Source organism: Eubalaena glacialis, chromosome 11 (genome assembly GCF_028564815.1).
Source record: "Eubalaena glacialis isolate mEubGla1 chromosome 11, mEubGla1.1.hap2.+ XY, whole genome shotgun sequence".
NCBI classification, from domain to species: domain Eukaryota; kingdom Metazoa; phylum Chordata; class Mammalia; order Artiodactyla; family Balaenidae; genus Eubalaena; species Eubalaena glacialis.
In genome coordinates this window covers 106892673-106914719 of record NC_083726.1, presented here as the reverse complement: position 1 = coordinate 106914719, position 22047 = coordinate 106892673, and the positions used below count along the sequence as shown (strand labels likewise).

General features: G+C 37.6%; 1 protein-coding gene across 1 annotated transcript in view; it reads left to right on the top strand.

Annotated features, from left to right (window-relative positions):
• The window catches only part of CREBL2 (cAMP responsive element binding protein like 2), a 30924-nt gene extending 9645 nt beyond the window's left edge, over positions 1-21279 (top strand). Inside the window, exons 2-4 of the mRNA XM_061205305.1 lie at positions 15736-15933; positions 17118-17262; positions 20073-21279. Coding sequence (XP_061061288.1) covers positions 15736-15933; positions 17118-17262; positions 20073-20077 — 348 coding nt within the window. The 3' untranslated portion in view covers positions 20078-21279. The remainder of the gene's footprint in view (positions 1-15735; positions 15934-17117; positions 17263-20072) is intronic.
• The last annotated feature ends 768 nt before the right edge of the window (positions 21280-22047 follow it).

The window sequence follows — 22047 nt, the reverse complement described above, 5'->3', positions numbered from 1 at the left end:
GAGAGTACATTTCTGTTGTTTTAAGCCACCAACTTCGTGGTGGTTGTTACAGCAGCTACAGGAAATCAGTATTCTGGATTTGGTGACCTGGTAAGCAGTGCTGAGCCAGAGGCCTTCCCTTGAGCTGGAGCGTGACATGGCCAAAGGGCCGTTAAAGTTTGTTCTTTCTATAATGATCAGGTATTACTTTTTTACAATGAAAAAAAAATACACTAAAGTTATTTTAATAAGCTGAAAAGAAAGGCTAATTTGGCAGTTCTTTGCAAGATAGATTAACCAGGGAAGTAAGGAGGGATGGGAGGGAGGTCCACTGGGAAACCCACGGCAATACTCTGTAAGTAGGGTGGTAATGTAGGTAGTAGGAATAGAGAAGAAGAGCTAAATCAGACATGTTGTAAAGGAATAAACTGGCATGACTTGAGTGGGTGGCACAGAGAGTCGCAATAGCAGAGGGAAATTTCAGAGACGCATAAAATGAAAAAATTTGTTAGTTAACCTCCTCACCGCTGCCCTCCATCAGGTGACTAATGTCACAGTGAGCTGGATTAAATGAATCCAGTCATTAAATGAGTGACTATATAGCATTAATATAGCACTGCATTTAAAGCATCTGTCAGTTTTAGAGCCTTTTCAGGGAGTTATATGTTCAGGTTAATGAGTCCTACCTAGGAATCTAGAAGGGAAATAGTCATGCTTGATGATAGTGAGTCATCTTGTGACAACTGAGCATCTTGAGTCAGTTGCTGTGATGCTAATCAGGGGACTTGGGCTCTATCCAGATTTTATATCCATGAAATAAAGAGATCACTATGCTTATCTGTGTGTGTGTGTGCGCATCCCTCTACCAGCAGCACTCCTGTATGTACTGATAGTCTGCCCTTTATAATGGTGTTTATTTCATGTCTGCTGCATTTCAGAAGTCTAATAAATATATTAAAGATAAGGACCCTATCTTCTTACATTAATATTCCTAGAGTTTGACAGTGTTTGGGGCAAAGTGAGTGTTCAATAAATGGTTGTTAAATAAAGAAATTAATTTTCCCCTCTTTACCTGAAAAAGATGAGGATAAGTGTTTACCTCCCCTGGTGTGAAATAACGTGAGCCTGACATGTGGAGGCCTAGCTCACGGCCCTGCCCACACTGAGTGCTTGCTCCCTGCACGCCCAGATTTAGCTCTGAATTTGTTTTTGTTGTTTGTTCCTAAAAAGCCGAAGTAAAATGATCCAAGAATCTTTGGAATAAGATTTAATCTGGACACTGGAGTCCTCCTCATTTGAAGAAGCCCCTAAAGGACATGCATCTACAATCACACCTCTTCTTTCCACAGACGTTAAACCCGTTGACTGGGGAGCCTGTGGCATCAGGAACTCCCTCTTGGCTAAATGCAGTAGTTTTATCTTAATTCTCAGCCTTTTAAAACTCATAAATTAGGAGCTTTATGCTTGACCCCTCCCCTCCCTCGTGTTCTTTCTCATGTGCTTGTGTCTCTGTGCCACCTTGATTCTTCCTTTGCTGCTATTCTTTCTGCTCTCTAAGGTTCGTGTCATTTTAAAAAATAGCCCATACCATAAAATTCATCCTTTTCAAGTATATAATTCTGTTATTTTTTAGTGTATTCACACAGTTGTACAATGATCACCACTATCTAATTCCAGAACATTTTCATCACCGCAAAAGAAACCCTTATAAACAAAACTGTTATACTCATATAATGGAATGTTATTCATATTATTTAGCAATAGAAAGAAACGAGCTATTTAGCTACAAAAAGGTGTGAGGGAGCTTAAATGCATATTGCTAAGTGAAAGAAGCCAGTTTGAAAAGGCTCCCTACTATATGACTCCAACTATATGACATTCTGGAAAAGGCAAAACTGTAGAGTAGTAAAGGTCAGTGGTTGCCAAGGTTTCACGGGAGAGGGAGGGAGGAATAGGTAGAGTGCAGGGGATTTTTAGGGCAGTGAAAATATTCTGTATGATACTCTAATGGCAGATATATGACACGATGCATTTGTCAAAACCCATAGAATTGTACAACACAAAGAGTGAACCCTTAAGTAAACTATGGACTTTACTTATTAATAATATATCAACATGGGGTTAATCAATTGTAACAAATGTACCACACTAATGCAAGATGTTAATAGGTGAAACTGTGCAGAGAGAGAGGGGATATATGGGAACTCTGTACTTTCTGCTGAATTTTCCTGTGAACTGAAAACAGCTCTAAAAAACAAAGTCTATTAATTAAAAACAAAACAAAAAAACCTTTAGCAGTCACTCCCTATTATCTCCTTCTCCTTCCAGCCTTAAACAACCACTAATCTACTTTCTGTTGCTATAGATTGCCTATTCTAGACATTCCATGTAAATGGAATCATATAGTATGTGGCCTTTTGTATTTGGCTTCTTTCACTTGGCATGTTTTCAAGGTTCATCCATGTTGTACCATGTATCAGTACTCCATTCCTTTTTATGGCTGAATAATATTCCATTGTATGGATATACCACATTTTGTTATCCATTCATCAGTTGATAGATATTTGGGTTGTTTCCATTTTTTAGCTATCATGAACAATGGTGCTCTGAACATCTGTGTACAAGTTCTTATGTGACATATGTTTTCATTTCTTTTGGGGATACACCTAGAAGTAGAATTGCTGAGTCATATGGTAATTCTGTGTTTAATATTTTGGAGGAACTGCCAAACTGTTTTCCAAACTGGCCACCATTTTACATTCCCAACAGCAATGTATGAGGGTTCCATTTCTCCGCATCTATACCAGTTCTTGTTCTTGGCTGTCTTTTTGATTATGTAGCCATCCTAGTGGGTTTAAAGTGGTATCATGATTCTGATTCACATTTCCCTAATGACTAATGATGTTAAGCATTTTTTCATATGCTTATTGGCCATTTGTATATCTTCTTTGGAGAAATGTCTATTCAGATACTTTGCCCACATTCTAATTGGATTATTTATCTTTTTATTGTTGAGTTGTGAGTGTTCTTTATATATTCTGGATGTAAGTCCCTTATCATATCTATGATTTACAAATATTTTCTCCCATTCAGTGGATTATCTTTTCACCTTGATGGTGTCCTTTGAAGCAGAAAATTTTTAATTTTGTGAAGTCCAATTTAATTTTTCTTTTGTTGCTTGTGAGGTCATACCTAAGAAACCATTGCCTAATCCAAGGTCACAAAGATTTATTCGTGTGTTTTCCTCTAAGAGTTTTTTTTTTTTTTTTTAATTTATTTATTTTATTATTTTATTTATTTATTTTTTCTGGCTGTGTTGGGTCTTCGTTGCTGCGGGCGGGCTTTTCTCTGGTTGCGGCGAGCAGAGGCTACTCTTCATTGCGGTGTGCGGGCTTCTCATTGCGGTGGCTTCTCTTGTTGTGGAGCACGGGCTCTAGGTGCATGGGCTTCAGTAGTTGTGGCTCTCGGGCTCTAGAACGCAGGCTCAGTAGTTGTGGTGCATGGACTTAGTTGCTCCACGGCATGTGGGATCTTCCTGGACCAGGGCTCGAACCCGTGTCCCCTACATTGGCAGGCGGATTCTTAACCACTGTGCCACCAGGGAAGCCCCCTCTAAGAGTTTTATAGTTGTCTCTCTTACATTCAGACCTTTGTTCTGTTTTGAGTTAATCTTTGTGTATGGCATGTTGTAGGAGTGCAACTTAATTCTTCTTTGTAGATATCCAGTTGTTCCAGCACTGTTTATTGAAATGACTATTCTTTCCTCATTTCTCTATTGTTTTGGCACCTTGTTGAAAATCAATTGACCGTAAACATAAAGGTTTATTTCTGGATTCTCAATTCTTTTCCATTGATCTGTATGTCTGTCCTTGTGCCAGTACCACACTATCTTGATTAGTGTAGCTAATAAGTTTTGAAATCAGAAAGTGTGAGTCCTTCATCTTTGTTCTTTTTCAAGATTGCTTTGGCTTTTTTGGGTCCATTGTATTTCCAAATGAATTTTAGGATTATCTTGTCAATTTCTGCAAAATGTCAGCTGGAATTTTGATAGGAATTGTGTTGAATCTGTAGCTCAATTTGGGGAATATTGTCATCTTAACAATATTAAGTCTACCAATCCATTAACATGGAATGTCTTTCTTTTTATTAGGTCGTCTTTAATTTCTTACAGTGATTTTTGTGGCTTTCAGTATATGTCTTGCACTTTTTTTTTTTAATTTTAGGCTGAGTTGGGTCTTAGTTGCGGCACGTGGGATCTTTGTTGCAGCATGCGATATCTTTCGTTGTGGTGTATGGGCTTTTCTCTAGTTGCGGCACGCGGGCTCTCTAGTTGTGGTGTGCAGGCTCCAGAGTGCATGGGCTCTGTAGTTGTGGCACGCGGGCTTAGTTGCCCCGTAGCATTTGGGATCTTAGTTCCCTGACCAGGAATCAAACCCATGTCCACTGCATTGGAAGGCAGAGTCTTAATCACTGGACCACCAGGGAAGTCCCTGCACTTCTTTTATTAAGTTTATTCCTAAGTATTTTATTCTTTTTGATGATATTCTAAATGGAATGTTTTCATAATTTCATTTTCAGCTTGTTCATCGTATATAGAAACACAACTGATTTTTGTATATTGACCACCTTGTGTCTTGCAACTTTGTTCAACTCATTTATGAGCGCTAATAGTTTTTTTGTGGATTCCTTAGGATTTTTTGTATATAAGATCATATCATCTTCAAATAGAAATAGTTTTACTTTTTCCTTTGTAATCTGAATGCTTTCTCTTTCTTTTTCTTGCCTAATTGCTGTGGCTAGAACCTCCAGTACAATGTTGAATAGAAGTGACAAGAGAAGACAAAAATCCTTGTTTTGTTTCTGATCTTTGAGGGAAAGTATTCCATCTTTCACCTTTAAATGATGTTAGCTGTGGTTTTTTCATAGATGCCCTTTACCAGGTTGAAGCAGTTTCCTTCTATTCCTAGTTTTTCGAGTGTTTTGGTTATTTTAAAATCATATAAGGGTGTTGGATTTTTTTTTTTTTTAATTGGCATTGGGTCTTCGTTGCTGCACGCAGGCTTTCTCTAGTTGCGGCGAGTGGGGGCTACTCTTCGTTGTGGTGCGTGGGCTTCTCATTGCGGTGTCTTCTCCTGTTGCAGAGCACGGACTCTAGGCATGCGAGCTTCAGTAGTTGTGGCACACGGGCTTAGTTGCTCCGCAGCATGTGGGATCTTCCCGGACCCCAGGGCTTGAACCTGTGTCCCCTGCATTGGCAGGCGGATTCTTAACCACTGTGCCACCAGGGAAGCCCCAGGGTGTTGGATTTTGTCAAGTGCTTTTTCTGAGTCTATTGAGATGAACATGTAATTTTTGTTCTTTTTCCTATTGATATGGTGTATTACAGTAATTGATTTTCAGTTGTTAGACCAACCTTTATTCCTGGGATAAATCGCATAGTTATGGTAGATAATCCTCTTTATATGCTGTTAGATTTAGTCTGCTAGTATTTTATTGAAGATTTTTCCATCTATATTCGTGAGACATACTGGTCTATAGTTTTCTTATGATATCTTTGGTTTTGGTATTAGGCTAATATTGGCTCATAGGATGAATTGGGAAATGTTCTTTCCTCTTCCGCTTTTTGGAAGAGTTTTTAAAGAATTAGTGTTAATTCATTAAATGTTTGGTAATATACCAGTGAAGTCACCTGGACTTGTCTTTATGGGAAATTTTTTGATTACTCTTTCAGTCTCTTTATTTGTCATTGGTCTTTTTAGATTTTCTATTTCTTCTTGAGTCAGTCTTGCTACTTTGTGTCTTTCTAGAAATTTGTTCATTTCATTTGTCCATTTCAACTAGGTTATCTAGTTTTTTGGCAATTTTTCATAATATTCCCGTGAAACCATTTTTACTTTGGTAAAGGCAATAGTGATGTCTTCTCTTTCAGTCTTGAGTTTAGGATTTTGAATGTTTTCTCTTGGTCAGTCTAGCTAATGGTGTGTCAATTTTGTTGGTCTTTTTGAAGAACCAGCTTTTGGTTTTATTGATATTATTTTCCCTGTGTTTTTCATTCTCTGTTTTATTTATCTCTAGTCTGATATTTATTATTTCTTTCCATCTACTTGTTTTAGGTTTAATTTGCTCTTCTTTTTCTAGTTTCTTAGGGTAGAAAGTTAGGTTATTGATTTTAAAATCTTTCTTCATTTAGGTGTTTATGGCTACTTCTGAGCACTGCTTAAGCTGTATCTCATAAAGTTTTGGTATATTGTGTTTTCCTTTTCATTCATCTCAAAGTATTTTTCTTATTTCCCTTGTGGTGTCTTCTATGATTCATTGGCTACTTAGGAATGTCTTTTGTGTTTTATCTGTCATATTTATTAAATACTTATTGTGTACTAAGGTAAAATATGACAGAGTCCTTGGTGCTTACTTTCTAAAAATCATGACCTTTAGTTTTAGCTTATTATCTCAAAGGAGAACGTGTTAAAAACAGATAGTTAACAGAAAAGTAGGACCTTCATTCTTACTTTAACGTTTTTAACATATAATGAAGACAGAGTTAGAATTGCAGAGGCCCTGCTGAAATCTAACATCTCTAATATCCTACCTTTGTGAAATAAGTTCCCTGTGCAGGGCAAGACAAAATCAATGGCTGGCAGGTTGCTTTTCTTGGTGGTGTGGGTTAGGGAGACAGGCCTGGTGAGTGTTTCCCTTAGGACCTTTTCTCTGCAGCTCACAAATGTGTTTTCGGGAGGAAGAGGAGGTAAAATAGATACCCGATAAAGAGGTACCTTGTTACAAAAACAGCTATTTAAATTTTCATGTGGCCCTATGTCAGTAGAAATAAAACTACAACAGAAAAAAAGTTAAATTGGGGGATTATTTTCATAGTTTTCTTTTTGGCCTTTGTGTTGGTGTGTAAAAATCAGTACTTTTATTTAGCCACATTAATGTGCTTCCTCACAGAATAAGAGAGAGCAAGGGGACAATGTGGTTATCACTGAGTTTGTGAAAATTCTAAGAAACATTGGTAAGACTAATTTTTGGCTCAGACATATTTAAGGAATTTGTGGGGTTGATTTCAGTTTTAGTTTCTGGTTCCTCATTTCTTTTTTCTTTTTTTTTAAATACAGCGTGTATTTCTTTTTTTTTTTTTAATTAATTAATTTATTTATTTTGGCTGCGCTGAGTCTTAGTTGCGGCATGCAGGATCTTTAGTTGTGGCATGTGAACTCTTAGTTGTGGCATGCATGTGGGATCTAGTCCCCTGACCAGGGATCAAACCTGGGCCCCCTGCATTGGGAGTGTGGAGTCTTAGCCACTGGACTACCAGGGAAGTCCCCTGGTTCCTCATTTCTTATTAACTTTCCTTATCCGTTCCCCAATCTTTATGGTTCATGAAATATGTAAAGTTCAGTTGTTAAGGTAACTAGTATACTAACCTATATTTGTATAATATGCCTTTTTTTTCTAACAAAGTGCTCTCATACATTATTTTACTTAAGATTTATAATAATCCTGTGATGTGTTTCACTTTCTTGAAAACTGGCACACTAATCAGATTTTAGCTGACACCAAAAGCCAATAATTCAGGCTATTACTGAGGAAAAATTAAGCTAGAGAAGTGGTGGTTATGTGGTCTTAAATATAATTTTACAGATGACATAAAATGCAGGAACCCTGGATTCATTTACTGTGCCTTTCTAATTTAAAAAAAGGAATAAAATAGTTCCAGTTTAAATATTTTGCTACCATGAAAACTAAACAAAGGGTTATACCTTTTGTTTGATTTTTATGACTATGCTAGGTTTGTGTAAAAAATCAGTGAAGTCTGTGCAGTACACTGTGTCCTCTTACTGGCTTCTCAAAGGCAGCCATTCCTGAATTAATTAAAAACAGCAGTATATAAGGTATTGGATTATAGTGAGTGGTATGTGACTGATGACTCATTTTACTACATAAAGAATAGATGTGATTACCTTTTATTTCACTATAGACATGAGTTTAGGCTATAAATATATTGCTTTTTAAAGACTGTATCAATAGCAAATACACTTTGTTTTAATCTAGGGTGATTTCAAAATACTTTATTAAAATTGTGCAGTTGATATAATATAGGCATAATTTAAAATTTAGCCCATAGTAATATTTGGATCAACTAGTTATCCTTCAAGTGCTAATCATATATTTGATTTTGAAAAAACATTTCCTGAGGTATATATTATTATATTGGAATCAAAACGTGATGATACAGAATAGGAAAGCTTTGAAAGACCAGTTTTTGAAAAGTTAAAACTAATTTGGGAGTAGTACTGAAGCAGCTAGCTTTTAAGATGGTGATGGAAAGGATTTTTTTCCAGAGACTCAGAGTATTCAGTCTCATTTCAGAGCCCCCCCTATAAAATGCTAGGTGCAGTGGTTAGCCATCTTGTTATGACACAGTTTCTGGTAAATGTAGCTGATTAACATTTGAAGTTTGGTTTTCCTGACCTAACCATGATACCGAGTAAAGATCTGATCTTTATAGGGTACTGGGCATTGTTGGTTTATGGTATTAATAGTGATTCCAAACACACAAACAAATTAGAGTTTTTATATCCAAATGGAGATTGATCCTTTTAGTTTTGTTACCTGGTAAGACTTCTACATTTATTCCAATGATTTACCAGTGTTTGAGTTTTGCATCTTCTCTTTTAGAATTGCCTTTAAAGCCTCAACAATATTCCTTTCAGTATACTAAAGTAGTGACATTTTTATTCTCTGAGGGTAATTTTCAGAAAGACCTAGACATCATTTGGAACCTCGTCAGATAAACAAAGCGGACCATCAGATTGGGAATTTAAAGAATAACGGATCGTTCGAAAGTAATACGGCGAAAGTAATATTGTGTTGTGGCTTGTAAGAAACTGGCTCCAAAAGCAGCTTCCAGGAAAGCTTATTCATTGGAATAAACTTACCCCTTTCAAAGTGACTCCTTTAAAGGAAATTCATTTGATGTATAAGTTCAGTTTCATGTATTTTAAAATTCATCATCTTTATCTCATAGTTACATCTTATATAAGAACTTGGGGAGGTTCCAAAGCTAAACAGTGAAGAAGATTAAATTACTCTGGCAGTCACCAAAAAACTGTGCCTATGCAGGTAAATGAATAACAGGGATATTGAGAAGATGTCTCTGACACCAGTGGGAGCAGGTGGAAATCTCCTGAGACAGTCTAGGGTTATAATTATAGACTTCTAAAGGCAGGAGACAATTATCCTGAAGATTTCAGGGACTTCTGTGTGTTCCTTTGGGCTCAACAAATTTGAAGAGGGAATTGATAGCCAAATCGTTTAGGATTCTTATTTATTTATTTATACACATAATTTTATATACAAATTTTATGTTTTTCTCATTGTAAATATTTAAAAATCATAAAAAAATACAGATGAGAAAAAAGCTCTTTATAATCACACCTATCAGAGAAATCCTCACTGACCTTTTTTTTTTTAATAGATCTTTATTGGAGTATAATTGCTTCCCAATACCTTGTTAGTTTCTGTTGCACAACAAAGCGAATCAGCTATATGCATACATATGTCCCCATAACTCCTCCCTCTTGAGCCTCCCTCCCATCCTTCCTATCCCACCCCTCTAGGTCATTGCAAAGCACCGAGCCGATCTCCCTGTGCTATGCTGCTGCTTCCCACTAGCCAACTATTTTACATTCGGTAGTGTATATGTCGATGCTGCTCTCACTTCGCCCTCCCACCCCATGTCATCAAGTCCATTCTCTATGTCTACCTCTTTATTCCTGCCCTGCAACTAGCTTCATCAGTACCACTCTTTTTTTTTTTTTTTTTTTTTTAGATTCCATATATGTGTTAGCGTACGGTATTTGTTTTCCTCTTTCTGACTTACTTCACTCTGTATGACAGACTCTAGGTCCATCCACCTCACTACAGGTAACTCAGTTTCATTTCTTTTTCTGGCTGAGTAATATTCTATTGTATATATGTGCCACATCTTCTTCATCCATTCATCTGTTGATGGACATCTAGGTTGGTTCCATGTCTTGGCTATTGTAGATAGTGCTGCAGTGATATTGTGGTGCATGTCTGTTTTTGAATTATGGTTTTCTCAGAGTATATGCCCAGGGGTGGAATTGCTTGGTCGTATGGTAGTTCTATTTTTAGTTTTTTAAGGAACCTCCATACTGTTCTCCATAGTGGCTGTATCAATTTACATTCCCACCAACAGTATAGGAGGGTTCCCTTTTCACCACACCCTTTCCAGCATTTATCGTTTCTAGCTTTTTTGATAATGGCCATTCTGACTGGCGTGAGGTGATACCTCATTGTAGTTTTGATTTGCATTACTCTAATAATTAGTGATGTTGAGCATCTTTTCATGTGCCTCTTGGCGATCTGTCTTCCTTGGTGAAATGTCTATTTAGATCTTCCTCCATTTTTAACTGGATTGTTTGTTTTTTTTGATATTGAGTTCCATGAGCTGTTTGTATATTTTGGAGATTAATCCTTTGTCTGTTGTTTCATTTGCAAATATTTTCTCCCATTCTGAGGGTTGTCTTTCTGTCTTGTTTATGGTTTCCTTTGCTGTGCAAAAGCCTTTAAGTTTAATTAAGTCCCATTTGTTTATTTTTGTTTTTATTTCTGTAACTCTAGGAGGTGGGTCAAAAAAGATCTTGCTGTGGTTTATGTCAAAGAGTGTTTTTCCTATGTTTTCCTCTAAAAGTATTATAGTGTCTGGTCTTACATTTAAGTCTTTAATCCATTTGGAGTTTATTTTTGTGTATGGTGTTAGGGAGTGTTCTAATTTCATTCTTTTACATGTAGCTGTCCAGTTTTCCCAGCACCACTTATTGAAGAGGCTGTCTTTTCTCCGTTGTATGTTCTTGACTCCTTTGTTGTAAATTAGGTGCCCATATGTGCGTGGGTTTATCTCTGGGTATTCTATCCTGTACCATTGATCTATATTTCTGTTTTTGTGCCAGTACCATACTGTCTTGATTACTGTAGCTTTGTGGTATGGTTTGAAGTCAGGGAGTCCTCCAACTCCATTTTTCTTTATCAAGATTGCTTTGGCTATTCGAGGTCTTTTGTGTTTCCATACGAATTGTAAGATTTTTTGTTCTAATTCTGTGAAGAATGCCATTGGTAGTTTGATAGGGATTGCATTGAATCTGTAGATTGCTTTCGGTAGTGTAGTCATTTTCATAATATTGATTCTTCCAACCCAAGAACATGGTATATTTCTCCATCTGTTTATGTCATCTTTGATTTCTTTCATCAGTGTTTTATAGTTTTCTGAGTACAAATCTTTCGCCTCCTTAAGCAGGTTTATTCCTAGATATATTATTCTTTTTGTTGCAGTGGTAAATGGGAGTGTTTCCTTAATTTCTCTTTCTGATTTTTTGTTGCTGGTGTATAGGAATGCCAGAGATTTCTGTGCATTAATTTTGTATCCTGCAACCTTACCAGATTCATTGATTAGTTCTAGTAGTTTTCTGGTGGCATCTTCAGGATTTTCTATGTACAGTATCATCTCATCGGCAAATAGTGACAGTTTTACGTCTTCTTTTCCAATTTGTATTCCTTTTATTTATTTTTCTTCTCTGATTGCTGTGCTAGGACTTCCAAAATTATGTTGAATAAGAGTGGCAAGAGTGGACATCCTTGTCTTGTTCCTGATCCTAGTGGAAATGCTTTCAGTTTTTCACCATTGAGTGTGATGCTTGCTGTGGGTTTGTCATATATGGCCTTTATTATGTTGAGGTAGGTTCCCTCTATGCCCACTTTCTGGAGAGTTTTTATCATAAATGGGTGTTGAATTTTGTCAAAAGCTTTTTCTGCATCTATTGAGATGATCATATAGTTTTTATTCCTTGATTTGTTAATGTGGTGCATCACATTGATAGATTTGCATATATGGAAGAATCCTTGCATCCCTGAGATAAATCCCACTTGATCATGGTGTATGATCCTTTTAATGTGCTGTTGGATTCTGTTTGCTAGTATCTTGTTCAGGATTTTTGCATCTATGTTCATCAGTGATATTGGTCTATAATTTTCTTTTTTTGTGGTATCTTTTTCTGGTTTGGCTATCAGGGTGATGGTGGCTTCATAGAATGAATTTGGGAGTGTTTCTCCCTCTGCAATTTTTTGGAAGAGTTTGAGAAGGATCGGTGTTAGCTATTCTCTAAATATTTGATAGAATTCGCCTGTGAAGCCATCTGGTCCTGGACTTTTGTTTGTTGGAAGATTTTTAATTACAGTTTCAATTTCATTACTTGTGATAGGTCTGTTTATATTTTCTAATTCTTCCTGGTTCACTGTTGGAAAATTGTACCTTTCCAAGAATTTGTCCATTTCTTTGTGGTTGTCCATTTTATTGGCATATAGTTGTTTGTAGTAGTCTCTTATAATCTTTTGTATTTCTGCAGTGTCATTTGTGATTTTTCCTTTTTCATTTCTAATTTTATTGATTTGCGTCCTCTCCCTTTTTTTCTTGATGAGTCTGGCTAAGGGTTTATCAGTTTTGTTTATCTTCTCAAAGAACCAGCTTTTAGTTTTATTGATCTTTGCTATTGTTTTCTTCGTTTCTATTTCATTTATTTCTGCTCTGATCTTTATGGGTTCTTTCCTTCTACTGACTTTGGGTTTTCTTTGTTCTTCTTTCTCTAGTTAAGTGTAGGGTTAGATTGTTTATTTGAGATTTTTCTTGTTTCTTGAGGTGAGATTGAATTGCTATCAACTTCCCTCTTAGAACTGCTTTTGCTGCATCCCATAGGTTTTGGGTTGACGTGTTTTCGTTGTCATTTGTTTCTATGTATTTTTTAATTTCTTCTTCGATTTCTTCAGTGATCTCTTGGTTATTTAGTATCAATTAGATCTCTCTTGTCTGTTGTGTCATTTAAAGTTTGTGTTTCCGTATTATTTTCTGTTTGGATGATCTGTCCATTGGTGTAAGTGGGGTTTTAAAGTCCCCTACTATTATTGTGTTACTGTCAATTTCTCCTTTCCTGGTTGTTAGCATTTGCCTTATGTATTGGGATGCTTCTGTGTTGGGTGCATAAACATTTATAATTGTTATATTTTCTTCTTGGATTGATCCTTTGATCATTAGGTAGTGTCCCTCCTTATCTCTTGTAACAGTCTTTTTTAAAGTCTATTTTATCTGATACGAGTATTGCTACTCCAGCCTTCTTTTGATTTCCATTTGCATGGAATATCTTTTTCCAACCGTTCACTTTCAGTCTGTATGTGTCCCTAGGTCTGAAGTGAGTCTCTTGTAGACAGCATATATATGGGTCTTGTTTTTGTATCCATTCGGCCAGTCTGTGTCTTTTGGTTGGGGCATTTAATCCATTTACATTCAAGGTTATTATTGATATGTATGTTCCTATTACCATTTACTTAATTGTTCTGGGTTAGTTTTTGTGGGTCTTTTTCTTCTCTTGTGTTTCCTGCTTAGAGAAGTTTCTTTAGCATTTGTTGTAAAGCTGGTTTGGTGGTGCTGAATTCTCTTAGCTTTTGCTTGTCTGAAAAGCTTTTGACTTCTCCATCGAATCTGAATGAGATCCTTGCTGGGTAGAGTAATCTTGGTTGTAGATTTTTCTCTTTCATCACTTTAAGTATATCCTGCCACTCCCTTCTGGCCTGCAGAGTTTCCGCTAAAAAATCAGCTGATAACCTTATGGGGATTCCTTTGTATGTTATTTTTTGTTTTTCCCTTGCTGCTTTTAATATTTTTTCTTTGAATTTAATTTTTGTTAGTTCGATTAATTTGTGTCTTGGTATATTTTTCCTAGGGTTTATCCTGTATGGGACTCTCTGTACTTCCTGGACTTGGGCGACCATTTCCTTTCCCTGTTAGGGAAGTTTTCAACTATAATCTCTTCAAATATTTTCTCAGACTCTTTCTTTTTCTCTTCTTCTTCTGGGACCCCTATAATTCGAATGTTGGTGTGTTTAGTGTTATCCCAGAGGTCTCTGAGATTGTCTTCAATTCTTTTCATTCTTTTTTCTTTATTCTGCTCCTCGGCAGTTATTTCTACCATTTTGTCTTCCAGTTCATTTATTCGTTCTTCTGCCTCAGTTATTCTGTTATTGATTCCTTCTAGTGCATTTTTCATTTCAGTTATTGTGTTGTTCATCTGTGTTTGGTCTTTAGTTCTTCTAGATCTTTGTTAAACATTTCTTGTATTTTCTCAGTCTGTGCTTCCATTCTATTTCCGAGATTCTGGATCATCTTTACTATCGTTACTCTGAATTTTTTTTCAGGTAGATTGCCTATTTCCTCTTCATTTATTTGGTCTTGTAGGTTTTTACCTTGCTCCTTCATCTGTGACATATTTTTGTGCCATCTCATTTTTTTTTTTTAATGTGTGGGATTGTGTTCTTGTCTTACTGGTTGTTTGGCCTGAGGCGTCCAACACTGGAGCTTGTAGGCTATTGGGTAGAGCTGGGTCTTGGTGCTGAGATGAGGAACTCTGTGAGACCTCACTCCAATGAGTATTCCCTGGGGTCTGAGGTTCTCTGTTAGTCCAGTGGTTCGGACTCGGAGCTCCCACCGCAGGAGCTTCCCCCCGACTCTGGGCTCACAAATCAAGATCCCGCAAGCCACGTGGGGTGGCAAGAAAAAAAAAAGAAGAAAAATAATAAAGTAAAAAATAAAATTAGACTAGGAAACTAACAGATATGTTAGAAAGAATGTAAAAGTAAAAATATAGATATGTCAATAACCGGAAGGTATATCAGTACCACAATAGTAAAAGAGAAGGAGGGAAAGGGAAAAAAAAAAGGGGGGGGGGAGGCCTTGGCTGTGGAGGGCGGGGCCTAAACAAGGGCGAGTTTTGGGTGGTGGGCGGGGCTAATGCTCAGGACCCACAGGGCTGGAAAAGGCCCTGGGCGCTGTTGGGGGTGGGGCTTAGGCTCAAGGAACAGAAGGGGCCCAGGCATGCCCCCCACCCCAGTCTCAGAGGGCAGGGGACCTCACCTGGGAGCCCAGCAGGCTCCCTGGGCCCGAGTGGGCAGGGCGATGGCCCTCCGCTCCTCTCCTGCTCTTCTTGGAAGAGTCTCTCCCGCCTGCCTCTCCTGATCTCCCTGGCCTCAGGGGCGCTGATCCTGTCTGGCCTTCACTTCTCCTACCCCCTCGGTTCCCCTATGTCCTACCGGTTCACTTTGGGGTTCCTCCCGTCTCCTTGGGGGTCAGAGTCTTCCCTCACCAGCGGCCGTCAGGCGCCCTAGTTGTGGGGAGATACTAACCCTGCGTCTTCCCACACTGCCATCTTGACTCCTCCCTGCCACTGACCTTTTACGATCCTTTCTTCTATGTGTTGTTTTATAAGATTGAGATCATACTGAACTTACAATTTTCAATATTTTTTTTTTACTTATTACTTAAGTCAATAAAAATTCTATGTGAACAAAATATTTAATGGCAATCTTTTAGTTTTTTATTATCTAGCTACATATGGTTCATAAAGTTTACTGTTAAGCTCTGTAAAGTTTATTATTAAAAAAAGTTTATTACTGAAGAAATAATGAAAACTTATATTATTCCTTCTCTCACATTCATGGTATCAAAAGTATCAGAAAAAGAAATTATGAAGCAAAGAATCATAAGGCGTTTGATGGGATTATGCTTTCTTAGTTCCACAGGCTCCATTTATTTGTTATTTGTAAATGTTTTCCTTGCTAATATGCAGCCGCAGTCACTTTCCTAGACCCAGAACTAGGAAAAAAATTAACTGCTTCTCTCTTTTGCTGAAGGTGGTTGGAGGTAAAGTGAAGAAGCCCGGCAAACGTGGTCGAAAGCCAGCCAAAATTGACTTGAAGGCAAAGCTCGAGAGGAGCCGGCAGAGTGCAAGAGAATGCCGAGCCAGAAAAAAACTGAGATATCAGTATTTGGAAGAGTTGGTATCCAGTCGGGAAAGAGCCATTTGTGCCCTCAGAGAGGAACTGGAAATGGTAAGAAATTCTGTCAATAAACGCATGAAACAATCAACCTAAGCTATATTTGAACATGAAGATACCAGTTTTTAGCTATCCAGTTGACAAACACGGGAAAGCATATTAATCTGTTAGCCAGCACATAGGCAAATAAGCATTTCCATACATTGCTGGTGGGAGTGGAAAGTGACTATACCTTTAAGGGATTGTTTATGACAGAAAAAAAAAATAGAAAATAACCAAAATGTTCAACAGTAGGGGATTGGTTAAATTATACTACATTCATGTATTGGACTACTTTGCAGCCCATGAAAATCACAGTGCACATGTATATTTACTGATGTAGAAAGACACTTACAAGATATTGCTAAGTGGAAAAAGCAGTATAACAGTATGTAGCAATGTGCATAGTGTGATACTATTTGGCCTGGTTTTATTCATTCATTCATTCATTCAGACTTTAGGTAGTAGCTGTAGACATATAAAAGAGAATAGGTAAAAGGGAATAGAAACCCCGTTAGTACTGTGAGCTCAGGGGAGGAGGTGATAGGTTGGAAAAGAGAGAGAGAATACTAACATGATCATTACAAAACTGGGACAGGCTACCCCCAGCTTTTTAGAAGGTAAGAAAATTAAGTTGGGTCATGAAGAGAGTCCAAATGTACACTATTCAGTAGACTTTTTAATACGTTGAATTTGACTTGTAAATTATTTTTCACCTTCTGCACTGTAAGCCACTGGAGGACGTAATCTTTGGACTGATTAATCTTTTATCCCCCAAAGTCCATAGTACACACTCTGGTAGAAAGTAGATGTTTAGTGATTATTTATGAAATAGAGAAAGGAAGTTACAAAATTACTTATTTTAGGAGTAGAAATAATAACGTGACTGTCAGCAAAAAGAGATGAATTCTAATGAGTGGCACTCCATGGGGGGATATTCTTTTAGCCAGAGGGCCCTTTTTAATCTGAGCACTACTCCAGCCCATCACAAGAAGATTCAGCAGTAGTTTTTCACCCTCTTCTGAAGATAGCAGGCCTCATCCATGTCCTAGGTTATAAACAGGAATACAACAGAAGGTGGGATTCCCAGCAGCCAATGTGACCTCTAGTTACGGGAGTTCTTATGTCTAGGATTTCCACCTGTGGTTGCTGAACTCTGACTAGTAAAATTTCATTTAGATATATTTTACATATTTCAGTACAAGCAGTGGTGCATGGCAATGGACCAAGGGAAAATCCCTTCTGAAATAAAGGCCCTACTCACTGGAGAAGAGCAGAACAAATCTCAGCAGAACTCAAGCAGGCACATGAAAGTTGGGAAGACAGATGCTAACAGCAATTCCTGTGAGTACAGTACGTGGGAGAGTTTATCTTTAGAAGAGTGACTGAAAGTAGGCTTTCTGCTGACCACTTTCCTTGCTGTGTCTTCAAATAAAATAAAATGTTGATGTCATTTGTAATACACTAATAAGCAAGTGAAGTGGCGTTAGATTCTAAATATTGAAATGCGTTAATACATGGGGTCTATAAAGAGCAACTGATAAATTCATGGAAAAATTTTAAAGTAGACTCAGTCAATAAGTGAGAGTGTACCATTCTAGTTACTTTTTGGCCGCACTGCACGGCTTGCGGGATCTTAGTTCCCCGACCAGGGATTGAACCTGCACCCTCGGCAGTGAAAGCGCCAAGTCCTAACCCCCGGACGGCCAGGGAATTCCCTAGTTACTGTTAATAATAACAATACCTTTTATTTTGATTTTGATTTACAAAGTACTTTCACTTACGTTTATCGTAATTATTTCCTCCAGTAATTGTGTTAAGTATAATTGTACTTTTTACTTTATAGATGAAGAAATAGCACAGGTGCTGCTTGGTAAGGTGCCCAAGGTCACACAGCTATAATGGTAGAACCTGTCCTCACCTAGTTCAGGCTCTATCTCGTACAGTAGCCCATCACCTGTAAGGATTTTTTTTTAATTAAGGAGAAATTCACGTAACATAAAATTAATCATTTTAAAGTCACAATTCAGAGGCATTTAGTACATTCACAGTGTTGTACAACTACCACCTCCGTCTGGTTAGAAAACATTTTATCACCCCAAAAGGAAACTCCAAATGCATTAGCAGGTTGCTTGCTATTACCCGCTCCCTCCAGCCCCTGTTAACTATGAATCTGCATTCTGTCTCTATGGATTTACCTCCTCTGGATATTTCATATAAATGGAATCACACAGTGTGTGACTTTTTGTGTCTGGCTTCTTTGACCTAGCATAATGTTTTCAAGGTTCATCCACCTTGTAGCATGTATCAGTACTTCATTCCATTTTATGACTGCATAATATTCCATTGTATATGTATACCACAATTTGTTATCCATTTATCCATTGATGGATATTTGTTTCTACCTTTCACTGTTGCGAACAGCGCTACTATAAACATGCATGTACAAGTACGTATTTGAGTACCTGTTTTCAGTTGTTTTGGGTATATACCTAGAAGTGGAATTGCCGGGTCATATGGTAATTCTATATTTAACTTTTATTTATTTTTTAAAATATTTATTTATTTTTATTTATTTCGGCTGTGCCGGGTCTTAGTTGCGGCATGCTTACTTCTTAGTTGCATCATGTCTGTGGGATCTAGTTCCCCGACCAGGGATGAAACCCAGGCCCCCTGCATTGGGAGCATGGAGTCTTACCCACTCGACCACCAGGGAAGTCCCTATATTTAACTTTTAGAGGAACCACAAATTGTTTTCCACAGTGGCTGAAATATTTTACATTACCACCATAGTATATGAAGTTTCCCATTTCTCTGTGTCTTGCCAACACTTCTTATTTTCCATTTTTGAGAACTGTAGCCTTCCTAGTGAAGTGGCATGTGATTGTGGTTTTGATTTACATTTCCCTAATGACTAATGACATTGAGCAACTTCATGTGCTTGTTGGCCATTTGTATGTCTTCTTTGAAAAAATGTCTCTTTATGTCCCTTGCCCGTGTTTTAATTGAGTTGTCTTTCATTGTTGTTGAATTTTAAGAGTTCTTTATATATTCTGGATTCTAGACCTTTATCAGATATATTACACATATTTCTCCCATTCTGTAGGTTTTTTCACTTTCTTGATAGTGTCCTTTGGTGTACAAAAGACTTTAATTTTGAGGAAGACCATTTTATCTATTTTTAATTTTGTTGTTCACGCTTTGGGTACCATATCTAACAATCCATTGCCAAATCGAAGGTCATGAAGATTTGCCCTGTGTTGTCTCCTAAGAGTTTTATGGTTTTAGGCCTTATATTTAGATCATTGATCTATTGAGTTAATTTTTCTATATGGTGTGAGATAGAAGTCCAGCTTAATTCTTTTGCATGTGAATATACAGTTGTCTCAGCACCATTTGTTGGAAAGACTGTTAAGGTTTTAGAATGAAGATGCCATATGTTGATTTCTTCATCATTGTGATTGCTTTGGGAGCACTTGAAAATTGTTATAAGGAAATGTTCCAAACTTTTTATCTTTTAAAAAATTTTTTATAAAACTGAAGGATTGGCTTTTTATAATTTTTATTAGATGAGGTAACATTTGCCTTAATCTAAATTCAATTAATGAAAAAAAGCCGAATCAGTTCAGTTTTCTTTCAGTCTGTATTTGAAAATAGCCTTCCCTTAGATACTAAATTTTAAAAAAAATGCATGCATTTTAAAACAGATTAACCAAACTTCATTGACTTTAAAAGCATTCTTGAGACTTCCCTGTGCCTGGTGGTGCAGTGCTTAAGAATCCACCTGCCAGTGCAGGGGACACAGCTTCGAGCCCTGGTCCGGGAAGATCCCACATGCCACGGAGCAACTAAGCCCGTGCGCCACAACTACTGAGCCTGCGCTCTAGAGCCCACAAGCCACAACTACTGAGCCCCCATGCCACTACTGAAGCCCGCGCACCTGGAGCCCATGCTCCGCAACAAGAGAAGCCACTGTGATGAGAAGCCTGTGTACCGCAAGGAAGAGTAGGCCCCGCTCACCGCAACTAGAGAAAGTCCGCGCGCAGCAACGAAGACCCAACGCAGCCCAAAATAAATAAATAAATTAATTAATTAATTTTTAAAAATAAATAAATAAATAAAAGCATTCTTACATTGGTAACTTTATTTTTCAGGGTGAAGAGCATATAAAATGATGAGTCAGTGATTGAAGCCAATATTCTGATTCTTATGGAGGATGAATAGGCAAGATTGTACTTCTTGGCTCCATTTACTACCTACTGCTCAGTCATCTCTGTAAATTTGCAGTTTCTACCAAAATGTGTGATCATAGATCTGAAAGGATTTTGCTTTAATTTTCAACACTTAGAAAATTTACAAACATTCAGACCTGTTCTGGTTGGTATTGCCACCCATGGCATTTAACATGTTTCAATGCTTGAAAGCACAGTAGAGAGAATGAGTGAAGATTATATTTTTTGCACCTCAACTCCACATTGCTTTATTGGTTAATTTATATTCTTTCCATGTAATTCATGTAATTGTATGTGTATGTGTGTTTAGGTGTCACTTCCTTTCATGTTTTTGATTGCCCTACAAAGAGAAACCAAATGGGCTGATTACTGACTATAAGTTCTCAGCCTTTATGGACCTAATCTTATTTCTTTATATTTACTTGAGTAATGTTTATTTTCTGCATGAACCATTTCTCCTGTGAGCCATTCCAGCATAAGCTGTGAATATGTATTAACAAATATATACATTTCTATTTTTATAATCCATAATGATATGCCCGTTTTAAATAATGTACACATTAACAAAATCCATCAAGAAAGCCCTTAAGATAGCCTCTATTTAAAACTTTTGTTGCTGTCTTTTCAAACTGTATTTATACAGGTTTGCTAGGGCCTAATCTGTACTTGGAGAATTAGTCAAACTTTATTTTTAAATAAGAAGTAACCTGTTAGGCATTTCAGTAGCATATATCGTCTTGACAACCCATACAGTGTGTTTCTATTGTATGTCTATATATGTATATGGGGAGGGCAGGAGTGAATGTTCACACACATTTCGTTGTGTAATCACCTAATTTGGAGAATTTTTCTGAAGAAAATAGGATGAAATTAGCTGCTGAGATGGAGTTTCTGCCTCAGGAGATCTGGAACGAAATGAGGGACACATTGCTGGTGGATCTAATGGCGGTAGCCATAACCAGAACACTTAGTTTCTTCCCTGATTAGAGTTTCCTTATGAATGTATTCTGAGCCAGAGAGAAACACACTGTGGGTGTGCATCCGGTTCAGACCTGGCCGTGCCTCCACTCTGGAGTGGAGCACTGAAGCCAGAGTCGCTAGGGGGCCTGGCAGGAGGGGCAGAAGGCAGAGGAGTTCCCTCCAGTTCCCATCACAGCTACCTTTGCTTTCTTCCTGGCTACCAAATGGAGTGATGGTTGAGGAATCACACTCATAATATGATACACTCAGATCTGGGAATCTTTTGATGTCCCCATTGGGACACTTTAACCCTCTCTCTTCTCTTTCCCATCGTTAAATCAGGAGTTGTGTTCTCTGTTGCTGCTAAATTGTAATTGTTCTTTGCTCTAATGAAGCAAACATTTGGCTTCCAAACAGTATGTGTTTTGTTACGAAGTAGTTTAAGAGGAGGCATCATAGTCTAGCTTGTCTGTGAGGTGGAACGTGAGATGGACCACATAGTTTCAGGTGATAAGGTACCTCCCTCCTTCTCTGAGGCCATGCATTTGAATTAAGTGCTTCCCCTTAGCCTGAGTTCCTGAAGATCTCTTGTGCTTAGGTCGCAGACTCAGATCTCTAGTCTAGTACTGTGTGACAACTGATATACCACTAGCCCAGTCTGTTGGGCCTCTCTGTGTTTTGGAGGACTGGGGGTTTAAGAGTATTTAATGTCTTTTTAGGATCACAAATATAGATAAAGATCGTTAATATTCAGGCCTTCAGAATTTAAGTTTTTTAAATACAGTGTTCAGATTGTAATGGGTATGTTTTTGCCATCTGGTCTACTCAAATGTATATTTTTATTTTGCAAAACAGCCCAAGACTTACTCTACGTTGCTTTTTGTTCAGTACCTTTTGAATTCCCCAGAAGAGTTGTTTTCAAAACAAACATTCCAAA